The 20,291-nt window shown below is 38.7% G+C and overlaps 1 protein-coding gene across 1 annotated transcript in view; it reads right to left on the bottom strand.

The window, feature by feature from the left end:
- Positions 1-2,269: 2,269 nt before the first annotated feature.
- LOC145398021 (5-hydroxytryptamine receptor-like) overlaps positions 2,270-20,291 on the bottom strand; it is a gene marked incomplete at its 5' end in the record, with an annotated part of 128,251 nt that continues 110,229 nt past the window's right edge. Inside the window, one exon of the mRNA XM_080270986.1 lies at positions 2,270-2,770. Within this exon, the coding sequence (XP_080127112.1) occupies positions 2,270-2,770 (501 nt within the window). The remainder of the gene's footprint in view (positions 2,771-20,291) is intronic.

The raw sequence follows: 20,291 nt of genomic DNA, 5'->3' as shown, positions 1-20,291 counted from the left end.
AGTGCCTGTCTTTATCCATATACCCGGACCCCACCCTAGGATGGGTAAGAAAGTCTAGATAATGATGGTGATTATGATGATTAGTCCATACTTTCCACTCATTGAGAAGGGTTATGGTGCATTAAACAAGAGCCTAGCACAATTTCCATGAGTCATCAAACATGCACAAGTCATTATGTTTCACAACGATGACAGATTTTTCATTTTTAAACAAACTGCCACCAGATAATTTTATTCAACTTAGTGGTGATGTCTGGCGGCGAAGAGGTAAATGAAGGTTATATTTTATTTTATTTTTTTCATTTCAAGATGTCTCTCCTAAGCTACAGAAAACACCCAGAAAAGAGGGATTATCATCTATAAAATACGTCATCATTGTGAAGGAGTTAAGGAGAAAGTATATTGTAAGAAATCTACTTTATCTAATCATAAACAATTTATGCAACTACTGTACAGTTTAGTACACACACACACACACAAACATATATATATATATATATATATATATATATATATATATATATATATATATATATATATATATATATATTTGTGTGTGTGTGTGTGTGTGTGTGTGTGTGTGTGTGTGTGTGATTATGTAGTTATTTCGATGTCCTTAGTGATATATAGTATGAACGACTATTTATGTTCTGGTACACATTTAGAAATTTAATAAATTCTCCTTCTCTCAAAGCCTAGTAGTAGATAAACATTCCGTTCTCTGAACCAGCAGTCATGCAATGAAATTTTCTAATTGACCTAGTGACTTAGTCGATTACCTTAGATTATATAAAAATTTAAAATGCATATTGTGCTTAATTATTTATATATTTAGAGTCTTATTTATATTACACTGCTTGAAAGTTGGAAACATAAAAATTAAATGAAAATTATAATTTCCTTTCCAACACAAACACATCCTTTGGGAACTGCTGTTTCTCGGACTTCAACTTCTGTCGTAAAGATGATAACAGAATTATTGCATCTGTTATCATCCAATTCATACATTATAAACTACTGACCATTTACCATCTAGTTTTTTGCTGGAGAGCTTTCCGATTCGCTGACAGAGTACACTAACCACTTGAATCAGGTGATGTATTCTATTCGTTTTTCTCGTTACCTCCGTACCATTTTATTTGTCTTAAGGGAAATATTTTTTTCCAGTATAGGCGTCAGCGACGGCTACATTTAATTCCACAGTTCAAAAAAAGCCATTATAGAGTGAATAAAAATGTTAGAGGAAACAAGAATGAAACAAAGGAGTATATCTTATGGTAGTGAATGAATGAAAGGCTGATGTCTTTGTGGTATAATTATGCAAATCTATCTCATCACTGTAAAATTTCTACCTATCTATACACATTAATGGGGGGTTGCCGAGGCTGGCTATTCAGTGAAAAAATAGACGAAAAACTTGTTTACCTTACGGCAGTTATAGTACAATGATTGTGTGAATTGATTTTGTTTAACCATTTTTTTTCTTGCTTTCACTAATGTATGCAGCTTCATAGTATCTTGCTTTTCCTTATTATTATTATTATTATTATTATTATTATTATTATTATTATAGACTTCAACGATGATACATCAGATTTCAAGTACCACATCATTATTATTATATATTTCGATGATGCATCAGACTACAAGTAACACTTGATATTCACTCCATGAGGTTAAGTAATCCGTATTCCGCCTTGAGCATATTCTTTGTAAGACTTGTTTCAGCGATATAACGTTTTCTAGATCTGAAATGACGGCAATAGAATAAAATTTCAGTTTAACTGAAAATAATTCTAAAAACTTCTTTCGCTTTCGCTTTAAAATGGCTGCGATAAATCTTGATGGACGACTACGAGGAAGCTATGTATATTCTTTACTTTTTCGCTGTGGCTGGTACACTTCAGACTTTTGTTCAGCCTTACAGCAAAATAAGTCATTCGAGTGAGAAATATTATTACAGTACTTAAAAGCTTCGAAAAGGATCTTGAGTATTCATTTCTATGCTCCTGGAACATCGATGGATTTTATTTAACAGAAATGAAATTATTTTTTCAGTCAAAAGAAGTCCCAGGAGGCAAAAGATTAATGTTTTGTATGGAATCAACATAATCACTGACAAGTCAGATATTGCAGGCCTTTTTAGTTGCGTAATTCTTACCTTTCGCGGAATAAGGTCAGAAACTTGAAAGAAAATACTGTGATAAATAGTTTTCTAGGAATCGGGTTAGGAACACAGAGAAAAACTTAATGTGTTATGAATCTTAATCTATCGCAATTTTCCGGGTCTATATCGTTGGTTTTTCCGGCCACACAGGATCCTCTTAAAAGCGCCTCTAAACTCAGGACTGAAGATAGTGTAGATGATAGGGTTGAGAGTAGAGTTAAAGTATCCTAACCATAGAAAAATGGAAAACATGACGTCAGAAAAGTAGCAGCTTGGGCAGACGGGCATGAGCAGTGCAGTGACGAAGAAGGGAAGCCAACAGACCACGAAAGCTCCTGTGATGATGGCTAAAGTCTTGGCTGCCTTCTTCTCCCTCTTGGCCTCTAAACTCTCTTTCTTTGCCTTCTTGTGTTGATGTGGCTGTTCTTTAGCCAACATCTCGAGTCGGGATAATTCGGAAACGTAACAGGAGACCGATACGGCCCCATTGTCTGAGACTTTATCGGGATTGTTGGTGCTGAGGGTGGTGAAGACAGTGGTCTGTCGCTCCGGCACTCCGTTAGCTTTACTGTTGTCCCTTTCTGGTGCGCCACCCCCACTCGGCTGGCCCTGCAAGGAGGTAATGATATACGTTGATGTATAGGATATATCTTTGCTTAGAAACGAGATGAGAATAATAATGGATCGATATTTATTTAAGGAAGGAATTGGTAGCGATTAAATCAAATGTTAGAGGTTATTTTTTAACGAAATTCAAAGCATCAGAGATTTCCCTGTCCTCGCCTGGGATGAAATACTCATATGTTCGTTCAGACAACAGAACACATCTCCCACCACCTGACTACCAATAAATATATGTGAAGTATAAACGATCACATAATTGGCAAGGTTTCCGCGGACTTTTTTTTTTTTTTCCTGTGGTTGATCGGTTTAGGAATCTTATCTGGGCAACCAACGGAAGAATTTGTTCAACTGAGAGGTCTTAACAGTCATAGGTAGCCACCTAAAATAACTTCTTCTCTGTCACTGGTGCACCTAGCAACTACACACAGGCTAGCACGAGAAGGTTTTGTTCAACTGACAGAAAGTCCAGCAATTCCAAAGACTCGTGCCAGTACGGATCTTGAATGCGTGCTGTTTGAAGAAGCGTTCAATCTCAAGGAACTGCTAAAGCAACCAAGTAAAGTAACAGACATTCAGGCACCAGCGGTTATCTCTTGGACCTATTCCTGACAAATAACCATAGGCATCGAAAGACAGTTACTATCAACACAAGGATCCTCAGATCACGGTCTTATCAAAGCCTCATTCGTCAGTTGCCCCAAACCCACCCGCTCTAAACCAGTCGGGGTAGCCAAATGGCACATTTATAGGGTAGACTGTGTTGGATATAGAAATCAAGTAGCTGATATCCATGGCGGTCTTTTTTCTCCAATAGTTATCAGTTCTACGTAGTCCCACATCATTTATCTAATGCAAATTAGTAAGGAATTTCTTATACCCTGACGACAGTTTTCTAAAAGATCGGACTCCTCGAAATGGTTTGACTTCAGTTGTGCCAGAGGAACCACTCAGAAGCCCTTAGCATTTAACTCTTATTAAAATCAAAATGCAGACTCCCTGAATCGCTTCATAAATTTTTAGAAGCCAAGCAAAAGCAGTACTAAATCTCACCAAATCAAACTTTCTTCACAGTTAATCATCCAGACTATTAAATAATCCAAATGGCAAGAATATTTTTGTCAACTCTCATTTCTTTCAACTTTAGCTCCCCTACTAAAATCTTCAGGTAGAATCATCGTAAATCAACCCCACGGCAAGTTAACATTCTTGCCAATACACCTACCAGGAATTTTACCTTAGAGAAAATCAGTCAAAAACGTTCCTGTACTAGAACTTTACTCTTTACTTTTGCTACACTAAAAATACAGAGTAGACATGTAAGATCAACCATAGACAATTTACCAATCAACAACATTTCAGGGCCAGATTGAAGTTCTACCATAGTTTTGAAAAAAAAAAAAAAAATCTCCCCAGAATTTGCTCAGGTTTAAGCTAAATTATCCAGACTATGCATACATGTGTTTTCATTTCCAAATTCTTGGAAAGAAGCCAATATCTAATCAATTCCAAAGAAAAGAAATTTCTCTGATCCTGATTATGGACCACTACTTGCTATATCTCTTGGTATGGCATTTGAGATTCTCATTAAAAGGGTTAATAAGTTTTCCAGGAAGTGCTAATATCCCTGATGGTCTTTTGATTGCACTGGAGCGGGGATTGTCAGGCGTAAAGGGACTGAACTTGCTGGTGTGTCTCTTGAATGTGTGGAAGAGTTTTGGTGTTTGGGGGACATGTTATTTGCTGAACTGGGACTGTGGCATGTGTAAAGAGTGGTTGGAAGAAGTTTTGGGTGTTGTTGCCTTTCCTGACCTTGAGAGGGCTCTCCCTCCGTACTAAGAGATCTTTGTATGCATTATGTGTTACGAAAGGAATTCTGTAGGGTAGTGAGACCAGGGCAGTAAATGAAGAGCATATTCGTAGGCTTAAACAAACAGAAATGACAATGATTAGATGGATGTGTAGTGCGTCCTTGAATGCTATTCCTGAGGGGGGCTAGGTTTACGATTTAAGAGTTGAGAGGAAGAATGGGCTGGAGTATATGAATGTTGTGATGAGGAGGGGTAGATTGAGATGGTTTGGGCATGCTGAGAGGATGGAGGATGACAGTTGGGTGCGGGGTGTGAGAAGTGTGAACGTCGAGGGTACGGATGGCAGAGGCAGACTGAAAAAGACCAGGGAAGAGATCACAGAGTGTGGCCTCAGGGATAAGGGACTGAACAGGGAGGCTGTCAGAGATCCAGCAGCATGGACAGCCGCTATTAGGTGACCAAGGCCGACGCAAGCAAGCACGTTGGAGCTTTGCTAAACAGTCCAATACGACGACTGTGCCATTTTACAGACAGCCGATGGAATCCCCCCAAAATGACTGGAGTTTTTGTAAACTGCTGCCAACCTCGTAGGTTGGTGTCGTATCCAAAATGTACTGGATTTCAGTAACCGGGAATTGGATCCTTTTGTTGCTAAGGGGGCATAAGGGTTTGTTTCCTGGTACAGTAGAAATATACCGGTATGTTATATAAAGAAATATTTGCAGCAACAGTTAATGATCGATGATGTGTGTGTGTGTGTGTGTGTGTGTGTGTGTGTGTGTGTGTGTGTGTGTGTGTGTGTGTGTGTGTGTGTGTGTGTGTGTGTGTGTGTGTGTGTGTGTGTGTGTGTGTGTGTGTGTGTGTGTGTGTGTGTGTGTGTGTGTGTGTGTAAGAAAAAAGAGTGTTGTAGTATACATTTTCAATGGTATTGCATTCAACAAAGCACATGGAGTGCTCAACCTCTTGTCTGCTTTAATGTAATAAAATGAAGACTAGGAGAGAAAGACCACCGAATTTAAAATATGCTGCTTTATATAAACTCTGCCGTAAGTAACAATATGGCATCAATTTTAGCAGTTTTTGGTGTACCCCTCTCCTTCGCTGTCAACAAGTCTCTAATTTCTGGCGTGGTTCAGGTCATATAGTCCAACCATAAAAATATTTGGGAGATGGGCCCACCCATTTTCAATTCAGGATGGTAGAAAATGTATGGGATGTATTAAACAGGTTTCGGACGAATCTACAGTGTACGTAGTGTATTACTGAAATGATATTTTGAACGTTTTGGTATTTTTTATATCCTCTTCATAGCCGCGACAGTGTTCGTCTTTCATCTGTACTTACCAACGATGGTCTCCACGCTTGTCTGTATTTGTATTAGATAGTCTGAGATATCAGTTCATAATTGACAATGTTTCCCTACATTTACACGTGGTTGGTACCTGTCTCCTACCTTTCACTAGTGCTGTAATTTAGTCTTAAATCATTAAAAACTGATTATTGACAATGAGTAGAAGTAATCCATTGGATTCAAGCCTGTCCATGATTTCCATAATTTATCATCATCATAACCATCATCACCGTCACCATCATCATCATCATCGTCGTCACCACCGCCGTCGTCGTCGTCATCGTCGTCGTCGTAATCGTAATAATAACCGCTGTAATCATCATCATCACTGTAATCATCATCCTCGTAATCATCGTAATCATCATCCTCGTAATCACCATCATCCTAATTATCACCATCTTACTCATCTTCGTACTCATCATGGAAATCATCTAGGTTAATATCATCATCATCATCATCATTATCAAGACCTTAATTCCCACCTAAGATGTGAGGCAATGCATTACCTTTTAAAATGTTTATGTTTAAGCTAGCTGTCAGTGTAGGTTGATGAGGTAGAAGTGGGATTGATTGACCACTCGGCTCCAAGAATGTGCTTCATCACGTCCAGATGATCCTGAGGCACAAGATAACTTCATCCTTTGTATTTTTTTTTTTCTTTGTAGAGCAAATTTAATTCACCAATGAGATTGGACGTAGGTTGTCCCAGGCGACATTATGCTGGTAATTATATCCGGGTGACAGCGATGCTGCGATTCATCCAGTGGTCAAGAAAGTGAAAGTGCAATAAATGTGTGAGGTAGTGTGTGATATGATAGTCATGGAGAGATTCAGTTAATTATAGCGGTAAAGAGAAGCATTAGTGGGTGATTTAATGGTATGAAATTGTTGTAATGATTTAGTGAGCGTTAGTGAGAATGGAAAAAGTGAGTGACTGCGCGTATGATATAAAAGTGATGGAGTGATTCAGTGAGTTGTTATTGTGTAACCCCAAACTGTCTGATCGAGCAGACCTTGTCTGATTCAGTGAGTAAAAGTGATAATGAATTTTGCATCTTGTCTCCGCTTTTCACTTTTGGACTAGTAGGTAACATGAGTATTCAGAGTAACATCTATGGGAGGTAACTGTGATAACCAGAATAATGCAATGGCTCTGAAACCCAGGCTAATTGCTGAAATACCCACTAATGGCTGAAAGCCTAAATTACAAAGAGGGACATAGTTAATAAACACCTCATGGTGATTGTTCCTGTACCTCTACTCCTACTCTTAATCTTTCGTATATTACTGATTTAATTCTAGATATAAAGATATACAGTCCTGTGCTATAGCTGGGAAATGTTTTCAGTTATTTCATATGACATTTTCAAATAATATTTTATTTACAAATAGACGTAAAGTATTTTTAATTTCCAGTACACCTTGTTTATAATATTGCAAGTACTGACGCAGTTAATAAGACAAAAGTGTAAAGATAAATTCGCTCTACAGGCTTTTTTTTTTTTTTTTTTTTTTTTTCCCCAAACCAATATTGAGCGATGATATGATTGGGGAGTCTTCTCAAACGAGTTCTTTGGCTAAATAATGATTAGAAGAAAATCTGAAAGGAAAATGTAACATGATTCTATATTATCAATTAATTACATAATTTCAAAATATAAATCCTAGTCGATTTGTTTTCAGTTGGAGCAACTGGATCACTCTACTTAGTGTAGGTCGGTGTTTCATGAAATTCGATGGGTGTCATTTATGTGGTAGGAATGGGTCTTCTTCATTGCCAATCATATTCCTCCTCCAGTTTGACTACATGCGGAATTCATTTGAGCTGGAAAGGACTGGGGATCTTTGTCAGGTGATAAGTAAATGCATTATAATAGCAAGCTGTCTATACCGTCTGTGAGGAGAGTGCATGGAGGATACAAATGATTCTGAGTCTTCCTTGAACGTGTTTCATTTACTCTTTCTCATTTCTCGATCGACATGTCAGTACTAATATAATCTCAGGTTAGTTCTATTGTTTTACTATGTCTAAGTGCCTGTCAGAATGTAATAAGATTAACACACTGTATTCTGTACATAAACTGAAGCTAACTTCTTGCTTAACTTCTGTAATACACACATTTTATTCTCAGTTCCTTCGTTGGCTTCTAATTTCTGAAATTTCAGGGGCATCGGGGCGAAGGCCGCACCGCGCAGCGTATGGTTTAGGGGCGGGTGTTACAATAGTTAAAGCAACTTTTATTATTCGTTAGTTAATCTGACATTGTTACTACACTCCCTTAGTACATTAACCTGACATTGTAGTAACAATGTGGTGCCCACTAACAACACATTTCCCCCCCATGGGACTGTTTTCACCCAGTTGACCGATTTTCCTCAATGGTCGTATTTTCTCCATTCAAAATTTTTTTTTCCCCATGGATCAGTTTTATATCTGCGACCCACATTTCCTCATATATCATTTATGCATATAGGCCTATTCTCCAATGAACGTACATTACCGGTATTCCATGAAACTATTTCTCACATGAGCCTATTTTTTGTCAATAATGCTAGATTCACCCAAGAAATACACACACACACACACACACACACACACACACACACACACACACACACACACGCACACAAGCACGCACGCACGCACGTACACACGCACACACACACACACACATACACACACACACACACATATATATATATATATATATGTGTGTGTGTGTGTGTGTGTGTGTGTGTGTATTTCAATGGAAGTAGATTACCCATGAACTTATAATCCCCACTAACCTATTTTTCTCCATAGAAATATATTTCATGGACCTATTTTTCCCGGTTTACTTTCCCCATGAACCCATATTCCCTCCACGAACATACTTTATCCATGAAACTATCATTAACCATGGACCTATTACTTCCCATGCAGACACACCGAATCCCTTCATGGATCTATTTTCTCCCGTAGACCTACTTCATTCATGGACCTTTTTATTCTCTTCAGGCTAGGCTTTCATTTTGGCCCATTGCTCCCAAGGACGTCTGTCCTCAAGGACTTACTTTCCCACATGGATCTGATCCACTCCTCGGCTAAATTGTCCCATGAACCTATTCGCCCATTTAAAGCTGTTTTCTTCCAGGTAAACTATATTCCTATCCACTCACCCACTGTAGCAAGCTCATCTCTTACTTTCTCCTTCGAGAGGCCATACATGAATTCACCTACCAAAAAAACACACCCACCCACCCACCCACAAAGGCCACTTACATACCTTACCCACCCTACCCTTACATTCCGCCTATTCCACAATGCCCAGTCACCCCACTCCACCCTCCCCACCCAACCTCACCCCACCCTGCTTTCTACCAAACTATCCTGTCTACTAAAACCTCACACCTTGCCAACCTCAACACCCAACTCATCGATTCGACCTCCCCCTGCCCGACCACCCATCCCACCTGACCACCCACCCAAGCACCCACCCTATATGTTCCCCGACCCCCCTACCCGCCAACTTACCCATCTAGCCACCCAGCCTGGACCATGAGCAGGATGATTTATATGAGAGAGAGAGAGAGAGTTACAGCAGCTTCTTTTAGGCATCTTTTACACGAGGCCACCGGTGGCCGCAATTAGTTGCCTCCCATAGTTTTCAATGGAGCCATTCATACGAGGCCACTGCGGTTGCACGGCCGGCAACCAGCTCCCGGCAGTGGCTCGCTTGCTTGACTGGTGTCCGCCACTGGCGGTTGCAGCCACTCGCTATAAAGCATTGTTTCAAATCAGAGCTTTCATACGGCACCACCAGTTGCCGCCAGCAAAGCAAGGAGAAGGAGCTCTTCCTGTGACGCCATTCTTTCAACTGAGAACCGTGCCAAGAAATGGCGTGAATTCAGTAGAGGACACTAGTTGCCGGCCCCTTCCCGCTGGGTCACCAGTGGCGGCCACCGGTGTCGGCAGCCAGTGGCCTTGTGTGAAAGCGGGGTTATAGTGTGAGCTAAAGCACGAGAGGATTCGCTTAACTAATTGAAAGAGTTGGGTGGTAGCGAAACCCAATGTGGCACATTTTAAGATTAAGACTGCTTACATTTCCCTGAAGCCTCTCATTCCTCATCTCTCTGTTGGTGCCCCTCGATAATGCACCTCGTTTAGAACCGTAACTTGCAGAACGTCTACAAATGTCATTCGACATACAGCATTGCCAGTAGGCTACTTAATGAATATGGCTATCAATGTGTTGGTCTAGGAGCTGATTTTTAAAACTCTCTGGCAATGAAATTATTATCCTATTACCCAGACATGCTACACAATAATCGCGACGACGAAAAAGCTCTGTCTGATGGATCAATCAGCTTAGCACAAAATGGCTCCTACATGCTAAAATGGAATCAGTGGACATATCGTTTATGATGTTCTGTATATGCCTCAATATATATATATATATATATATATATATATATATATATATATATATATATATATATATATATGGAGCCTCAGTGGTAGACTGTGAGTTTTGCACACTGGTGAGCGCGGGTTCGTCCCCCGCCAGAGTTGTAAAAACTTTGGGAAGCGGTCACCAAGCCACTTGCTACTTTGGCGGACACAAGGGGTGCTGTGGTTGAACTAGTGTCAGATACTAAATTTTAGTATGTTTGCACCCAATCGGCTTAAGGCGGGCCGATTACACTTGGTTCACACGCAACACACACATCCAAAGCCACTACAACCGTACAATCACACTCACAAGCACTTCTCACCCTACATGCAGTCTCTACCAGAGAGCCTAAGCCACTGGGAAGAGATACATTGGCTGTATTATCCCTGCTTCGCTAGGGATAGGCCGGTCCTGCAGTGGAGCTCAACAGCTGATGATTATATATATATATATATATAGAGAGAGAGAGAGAGAGAGAGAGAGAGAGAGAGAGAGAGAGAGAGAGAGAGAGAGATAGATTGATAGATAGATAGATATATATATATATATATATATATATATATATATATATATATATATATATATATAGAGAGAGAGAGAGAGAGAGAGAGAGAGAGAGAGAGAGAGAGAGATATAGATAGATATAATATATATATATATATATATATATATATATATATATATATATATCATCATCAGCCGTTTGAGAATCCACTGCAGGACCGGCCTATCCCGACCGAAGTCGGGACGATACAGCCAATGTATCTCTACCAAGTGGCTTAGGCTGTCTAGTAGAGATTGTATATAGGATGAGAAATGCTTGTTAGTGGAGCCTCTGTGGTACAGTGGTAGAGTGGGCGTTTCGTACACGGGTGAGCCAGGGTTCGCGCCCCGCCAGGGTAATAAACTTTGGGAGTGTTCACCCGGCCATATACTACATGGGCGGACACCAGGGGTGCTGTGGTTGAACCAGTGTCGCTTACTATAAAGTATGCTTGCACCCAGTCGGCTTGCGCGGGCCGATTACACTTGGTTCACACTACACACACACACACATATATATATATATATATATAAAATCTGCTTCCAAGAGATTAGGTGAGGCAAACTGGTTCCGTACCTTCGTTACCCCTGCACAGTTGTTGACTTTATACATGGGATTTATTTGCTCCTGTGTAGAGGACAACTCTCATGTGTGGGAAGGGTCCCCACATACAGCTGTTCTCAAAAGGGTTGAGTCAAAGGCTTTTCGTCTCATTAACTCTCCTCCCTTTAACCTGTCCCTTCGTCGGACTGATGCATCTTTATCTCTTTTCTATCGCTGCTTCAATAGTTACTGCTCTTCTGAACTGTCTGCTTGCATCCCTCCATCTCTACGACTGGCGCGTAGCACCCGTCAAGTAATAAACTATCATGCCTTATCTGTCCAACTCTCTAATGGAGGAGTTAACAGTTACTCCCAGTCCTTCGTTTATGCAACCGGTCAACTCTGGAACTGACTCCCTCTGTCTGTATTTCTTGCTTCCTATGGTCTGTCTTTCAAAAGTAGTGTGTCCAGGCATCTCGAAATGAACGGATCTTGAATTTGGCTCTCTTTGGTAATGTTTTTGCTTTATTCTTGGAAGGAACGGTTTGCGGACTCCTGGCCTTTGGTTCCTTCTCTTTTGCATTAAATATATATATATATATATATATATATATATATATATATATATATATATATATATATATATATATATATATTTCTGTGCATGAGTCTGGGAGGGGAGGTGGAATTTGAGACAGGTAAACTTAATGGTGACGTATAGAGGAGGAGAAATAGAAAATCTTCTACCCTATGCTTAACTTGATACTCTCTCTCTCTCTCTCTCTCTCTCTCTCTCTCTCTCTCTCTCTCTCTCTCTCTCTCTCCATACTCATTTAAAACCTGATTTACTCTGAAAATTGTACGATTCCTTATCCTTGCTTATAATATTAAACTCAAAGTACTGAGAAAAGTAGAACGGGACTAGTGCACTGTATTTGGTGGACAACAGTGAGGCATTGGATATAGGGGAGAATGGAAAAATCATGTTAAGCGGAATAAGTAAGCACTAACACACCTAGAAAAGCACTGTCATTGTAGTTATTCAAGCCAGCAGACAGTCGAATGTCTGTAAAACAACACAACATAATGATGCAGGCGTAAAGAGGGAAGGTTTTGTTTAACTCATATAGTGTATATCGGGGTAAACCAAACTATGCCAGGCAGCAGGCTGTGTGGAGACTTACTGTATTTCCTTGGTCTCATTTAGTCTTCCATCCAAGTAAGTTTTAATTGTGTGTCATTACACTTTTCTTCAGTTTCCATCAAATTGGCACAGTTGTTCCTTAAGCAGATATCCCCACACTTTTTAAAAAGACTTCAAGGAGTCAAAAATTAAACCAAATTAAAAGAAATATTTGGGATTTATGTTCCTGTATATTCATTATTATTATTAGAAGTAGCAGAGAGGAATGTTAGTGCAGTATGGCTCTGTGAAGAGCGGCCTGTATTCCGCTGATAATTATGCCAGTATTTTTTATAGTGTTCTGCATACGGTAATTGATAATCATACTCACTTAAATCTTCCCTTCCAAGCTTATAACTTCATAGTACTGTATGTTTTATGTTTATGGATGATTACAGGTATTTGAAACATTATAACTCTTAGGACAAACTAGGTCTACTGTAAGTGGGAGATAAAATGGACTCTGTAAAGAGACTAAAATAGTTTGGCTGGGTGAGACTTTACTGCCCCTCTTGCTTATTTGAACGTGACGATGAAACACATTCTCACAGTCGAGTGGCCAAACAACTGCAGCACCACCTAATCACATTAAAATGGAGTTACAATAGGGAATTTTTTGCTTGCGTGTTAAACGTTTTTGCTGGTTGTTAGTCAAAATAAATTTAAGGCAGCATAATTTCGTCTGAGAGGAAAGATCGATAACAGTTTTGTGGGTGAGCCTTGTCGGTGCAATGAGTAATTATGAGTTGAGTATAATTCCTTTATCAGTAAAAATAATATGATTAGAACTTGATGTATTTATATTTTCAGGACTTGTCTCAAAAAAGTGAAACACCGTTGCTAGCTAATTAGTTCGATAACTCTTTGGTGTTCTAAAGTAATGGGACTACGAGTTGACTACCTGCAGACAGCACTTGAAAACACATCACCATCTGTTATCTATAATACTCTGCCAGTAACAATTTAATTTTCTGGACGTTATAGACACAGCACCAAAATAAGAAGCAGGTCTGCCAGTGATTTTTTGTCTTCGGGATCCATTACAAAATCTATGTACCTTACATTTCATTTTGGTAGGGTAGCTCACAAGCAAAAAACAGCGTGACGATCACGATGCTTTGCTACTCATTTCAGTTAGAAAAAAAGGGCTAACAGGTGTAATAAAACATGATACATTTTCGCTGTATAAGAAAAAGCTTTAGAAGCTTAAACATTTTTAGATGTAATCATCTGTTTTGCAACTTCAGAGTGGTATTCTAAAAATAAATTATAAAAGTAAATACTAAAGAATGAGAGTATAAGAGTGAGAACCTAGACAAAATTTATAAAAGATCTCTAGTTATCTGATGTAATCTAGACATGTTTATTAGTGTCTGGAATATTCCCTGGCCTCCGCTTATTCCAGGTTATCATTTATCTTAGAGTAAACTTGCCCGACATTTAACCAGGATCTAGAGAAATTGAAAATAGATTGAAAAGGTAAAAATTACATTGAACCTGAAAATACTACCAAAGAGTATAAATTAAATTAATTTAATTTTAAATTAACCTGTACTATATTTAGGAGATAGGCTATTGAACCACCAATTATTGTAATTAACAAAACCTGATTTTAACAAACAAAACCAGACTATAAAGCACCTCTTAAAATAGCTCCTCTTCTTAGGGCCAACATAGGGAAGTTTTAACGGAAGCTGAATCATCAGTATTACTAAATCTTGCAAAATTAAAATTCACCAGGTATAGAATAAAATAATTAGACAAAAGAGGAAACATACTGTTAATATTGTTGCAGAGACATAGATAAATACAATAACAATATTAATCCATTTTGTAACAGGTGTTTCTAAATTAAGATCTTTTGAATAAAGACCTGCTAGAAAAGGGGTTCCACATAATGCCAAATTTGCAAGATTTATACTCATACAAGTTATTGGTATATATGCTACTAATCTTCAATATATCTCGACATTCTTTAACATTATGAATTAGTGCTCTAGCACAAATACATAAATGGCCTTAAATAGCACTTATGTTAAAAAATGAAAAAAAAAAAAAGCAAGATCTTTGAACCCTAATGGTAAAATTCCTAATATAACTCCTTACTGACTTAGGTTTGATAGGGCAATGATTTTTTTTTTTTTTTAGATTGTATTCAAAGTCAGTACCAAGTCCGGACATAAAGATTGTCAGTGAAATATTCAATAAGAAAGCAGAGAAAATTGTTTGAGACAGAGCAGGACTAAATCGAATAAGTAAATATACTCCCACGGTTACAGCAGTTGAAAAGTTAGCTAAAGCTGAAACTGGAGTAGGTGCTGCTTTGGCAGCTGGAAGCCAAGCTGTAAAAGGAATTTGAGCTCTTTAGTTATAGGTGCTATAATAATGCCTTTTTATTAATAATGTAAAATCATCACGTAAATAAAATAAGTAAAATAATAATCCCAACCTCCTCTCTACGAATGTAGGTGTGATTCTTAGGAGAATCGCTGCATCACCTACTCGATTAGACAAAAAGGTTAGTATTCTAGGATTTGCAGGCTTTTCATTTTTATAATATATTAACCTACGCCATCTCACCTTAAGAGACTCCTAATTAAATTTGGGGCTGATAGATGAACTATGGATGAAACAAAAGCTAAAACTAAATACATAAATCGGTTAAAGTTACAGTCACCTTCTATATATCTACCTCTATAGAAAAACACTATAGCAGTAATGAACATGACAGACCTTACAAACATCAGAGAAATCAAATAAAAAATATATGTTTCAACAATAGAAATGAGTTAATTCTTAGAACTTCCCACTCATTGGCATAGCATGTTTTGTCAAAAAGACGGTAAAAAGATGTATGTTATGATACTCGCGAGAATATTAGAAAAACTCTTGTTAAATGTCTTGAAATTTTTCAAATCATGGTTTAGGATAAAATATTTACTTTTTTTTGTGTGTGTGTGCCGCAGACTAACGTTATGATAATAGACTACCTAAAAAGAAATTATTCCTTTAAAATCAGAGATACGTGTTAAATCAAAATTTATGGTTTAATACTGAGAATCCAATCAACTTTTCATATTTACAAGAAAAGGATTTTTCAATTACAGATGCATAACTCAGATTAACATGTTTCAAATATAAATCCACCGTGAAAATTTTCTTAATAAAGATTTGGTATGATTTAGTTACACAAAATATGCTCGTATCCACGCTCTCGTTACCTGGAGCATATGACAAATCAAGTCAGTGCTACTAACTGTCCATATGACGCAAAGCAGTGGGCAGCAAAATTTGAGCCTTCTAGCACATATTTTCACCAAATTTTAGGACTTACCTTTGTCTTTGATTGTACACACACACACACACACACACACACACACACACACACACATTTGCCCTATCATTGTATTCCATGACGCATAGTGAATTAAATTGTTAAAATTTCTGTAAGATCATAACTACAGTATAATATCATGGAAGCTCAGATAACTATACTGTTTTTGTTTTTTGTTTTTTTTAAATCGAGGCGAAGATGCACTTGACAGATTTGTGATTATTGGCTGAATGCAACATTACTTCATAATCTAGCAGCATTAACTGACAACAAATATCTGAGAGGGAAATTTGGGCTAGTAAATATTTATAGGACATGTTGTATTCAGCCAGTCATCAACAACCTGTCAAGTGCATCTTCGCCTTAATAAAAGAAAACGGAGTATAGATTTAATCTCTTCACTATAAACTTATTCATTTCTCTTCCCACCTCTATGTAATAAGGGCTAGGTAAGATTATTCGTATTGTTTGAGCTCAAGATTCGAACTTATTAGCTGTTAACGAGTAACACATATCCATTATTCTGTCGCTACTTACGTGCCTTTCATGTCTCATACTGGCAAGTCGGTATTAAAATACCTCGAAAAATATTATTTCATAACTGTAAATCAATATGCCGGTAATATATTAAAATTTCATCAAGTCCTGATGTCTCGGTAAAGTTGGTACGAAGCTACTCGAGTTACTCACCCCCACCTTTCTCCCTCAACCAACGATGCCAGTTTATATGAGCCTGGAATGATGATTTTTTTTTCCAGTTCCACATTTTTACATAGCACTGATTTGCTGCTTAAATATCTTACTATATTAACGATATGCTAATTATTTTTGCTCCGCATTTACACTACATGAACGTGTAAGAAGGAGAAATTGTATTTTTCCACTGCTCACTGATTCAGCCAATCAGGGCCCTCCTTACAAAGGTTGAATGTTGTGACTAATTCATTCACAAACTTACGTTCGTTTACTTTGGGGAAACTGCCGAGAAGAGCCATACAGCAGAGAATTTTTTCACACTTTCTAGTTGGGCAACTGTACATCATTGGTCCGATATTCTGAAAGTCGAATTACCAGTACTATTACAATATTGGCTCATAAATTTTCCATTGTCTTAGACTCATTAATGAATCAACAAACGAATGATTCTCCAAATCAGTAAACTTATTTTTGAAACTATGAGCATATATCCATTTCTGTGATGGAGTTAGTCAAGTATTTTGTCTTACACTGATTACGTGTCAGCTCACCTTCTCCACTGAGCGCTGTGTATTTTTTTTTCTCATGAAAGAGCACACAACATCATTCAGGAGAAAGCCAAAGCCTGCAGAACCTACTAGGCCCAATTAATGACCATCCTCTACAAACAAACGGCTGCTAGTGACAATCATCCCACAGGTTTACAGACACTATGCCCTACTATAAACGAGATTTTAACCAATGTTATAGGCTGAAGAACACTGTAGAATACGTTCTCTTCTCCAGTCCTGCTAAATACCCCTTAGATTAACACCTCCTTGATCTTGGACCTAAAATGATTCCAACAGTTCCTCCGCGACGGTCTGTACCAGGTCGTTCGTAGCTGCTCGCACAACAAACACACCATCAGCTGAATCATTGGTAACTTCACCCAGAGTATTGCTCACGTCCTCAACTGTAGAACGTAATATACAGAACCGACTCTTTTCCTAGGTACCCTACCACAAAACTACCATTTGGCCTCGCATGATGGAGTTCCCAACATCTGCACCTCATACACGTCCTCTTCTGATTCACAAGAATCTGAAATAAGTTTTATGTCATCACTGGTATGACAATCTGTTTTTTCACCGTTTTCATCCCCTTTCTCAGTAGTTAGAATTCCTGAAAAGAAGTAATATCAGAAGTTGGGGAGGAGGGGAGGGGGAGGGGGCTAAAGAGCTGCTGTTCAGACTTGTTTTGTGGGGGACCGCAACAGGGATACTTGCCTGGACAGTGGTGTCGTTCTCAGTACTCCAGTGAACATTACTAGCTACAAACTTCTCTAACAGGTTAATCCTACCACATAAAAAGAGCAGTTTGGTTATTGGCCTCGGTTAATTTCTCCAGCTGTCAAGTGTTTACACATTCTGCAAGAAAAGAAACAATGAGTTTAGCAGAACACCTGCATGGAATCCACATGGGGGAACGGGTGCAGGGAATGGTTGACATTTTAAATGAAATATTCAAATATGTGACAACAAATGAAAACAGTACAGTACATGAAAGCAGATAACAAATAACCATCTAGAGTTGTTTATTAGCTGCTGCTGCTCAGAAATATAACTCGTGTCAGCAAAAATCAATATCAGTATCTTGTGGCGGGACACCAGCATTAGCAGTTATATCCTGGAAAAAAGGATAAGTAATTTTTACTACTGCTAAACACAATTACTGCACAAAACTCCATTCAAGATTTCAATGTTCATCACCACCTGTGGCTCTCCTCTCCTTTCACTGATATACCTGGTGAACAAACCTACATCTTTTCTATCCTTAACCCCTCCCGTCCGGCAGATGTAGTCGCAAGTGCTCCCCACGGCCGGGCATTCCCGACAGAAATCTGCAAAATCGTCTATTTTTAAACCTTCATATCTCTGTTAATACTTGACCAGTTATAATAAACAAGGTCTCATATTATTCACCAGTGCTTCGACTTCAAGCTGATTGCATCAGTTGGTCTGTGCAGTGCGTGTAGGAGAGTGAATGACTGGGGAATAATGGCAATTTTTGTTGTTTTTTTGCCGGTGTCCGTATGTGTGGCAGAGGTTCAGTGACACAAAAAAGGCTTACACTAGCCCACCACAATGATAACACTTCGATGACACTTCCAGGAGACCAAAATCCACTACAAACACTGTTTCCGTGAATATTTTTCCATAATCGGTCAAACTGGGTGCAGGTAGGCCGGTCACGGTAGCAACAACCTTGAACTCAGGCTGCTCATCTCTTTCCGCCTAACAGACAGACAGACAGACTCTCAGCCTCTCTCCCTCCCTCTTTCTCTCTCTCTCTCTCTCTCTCTCACACACACACACACACACACACACACACACACACACACACACACACAGAAATGTATGTTTGGCTAGGAGTGTTGCTCGATTCTGGCATCGCTGAGCGACTAGAAGTCTGGGTATTACAGCTGCTAGAAATAATACTATTATTACTGGAAGTACAAGTACAACTACCACTACAACAACTACTACTAATACTACAACTACCACTTCTACAAGTACTACTAATTCTACAACTACCACTACCACAGCTACTACTATTACAACAACTATCGCAACTGCTACTACTGTATTACTACCATACCTACAACACATACTACCACTACTACTACCACGACAAGGACTACTACAAAATCATTAATAAATTTGTTAAAGTACCGGTAGTCATTTACGTATTGCCCATAACCGGAAATACTTACCACTATGACTTTGTCTTTCCCTTGAGTTAAACTTTTTCATCATAAGAAATATGTATAAACAAATGTTTTCAAAATAAAATAAGGCTGCGAGTACATCATGAAACACTTTCTTCTTCCATTATTCACATAAATATACGCAGAGCAGTAAAATAATTTTTTCTATTTACAAAAAAACAACATACCAGTATGTGCAAAACTAACTTATGCACAATACCCAGACTCCTACCACTCGGTCTTTGAGTGGAAATCGAAGACACAGTCAGTGCACAGTGCAACCTCACATTCAGCACACCACCACCTTGTCATACAGCATTGCTGTGGTCAATGCGATGAATTGGCGCAGACAGAGCAAAGCTGGAAGGCTTCCTTGCCTGCAGGTGTGCGAGGTAGTACTGCCATGAAATGTCTGCTGAGGTAGTCCCTGCACTGCAGGCGGTCAGGCAGTTGCTACACACTGTGCCTCCGTTTCATGGAAGGATTAACCTGTCCATACCTCTCCAGAAATCCGAAAATTACAACCTTCTTGAACTGTCTGAGGGATGTGCTGGTCTGTGTAACCTTGTACAGGATGAAGGCATTCAGTACACAGATTTCCAGTACATGTAGGAATGCCTTCTTATACCACTTACAACACCTCCTCAGACAGTCAATGGTACCAATCTGTACATCTGATTTATTGACAAGTCACATGTTCATGTTATAATCAATAACAGCATCAGGCTTAAAAACTGGCTGCCTCGTTCTCCTATCGACCTTGCTTGTGTCAATCAACTTACCTTCATGGACCATGGAGATGACATTCACCTTTCTATTATCGTGCCAGTGAATTGCTAGGAGTTTACCTGATTTCAAG

This window comes from Coenobita brevimanus, chromosome 5, assembly GCF_032717465.1.
Source record: "Coenobita brevimanus isolate Jiangsu-jjx chromosome 5, ASM3271746v2, whole genome shotgun sequence".
Classification (NCBI taxonomy): domain Eukaryota; kingdom Metazoa; phylum Arthropoda; class Malacostraca; order Decapoda; family Coenobitidae; genus Coenobita; species Coenobita brevimanus.
Note: the sequence above shows the minus strand (reverse complement) of the source record. Positions and strands in the feature narration are given on the sequence as shown.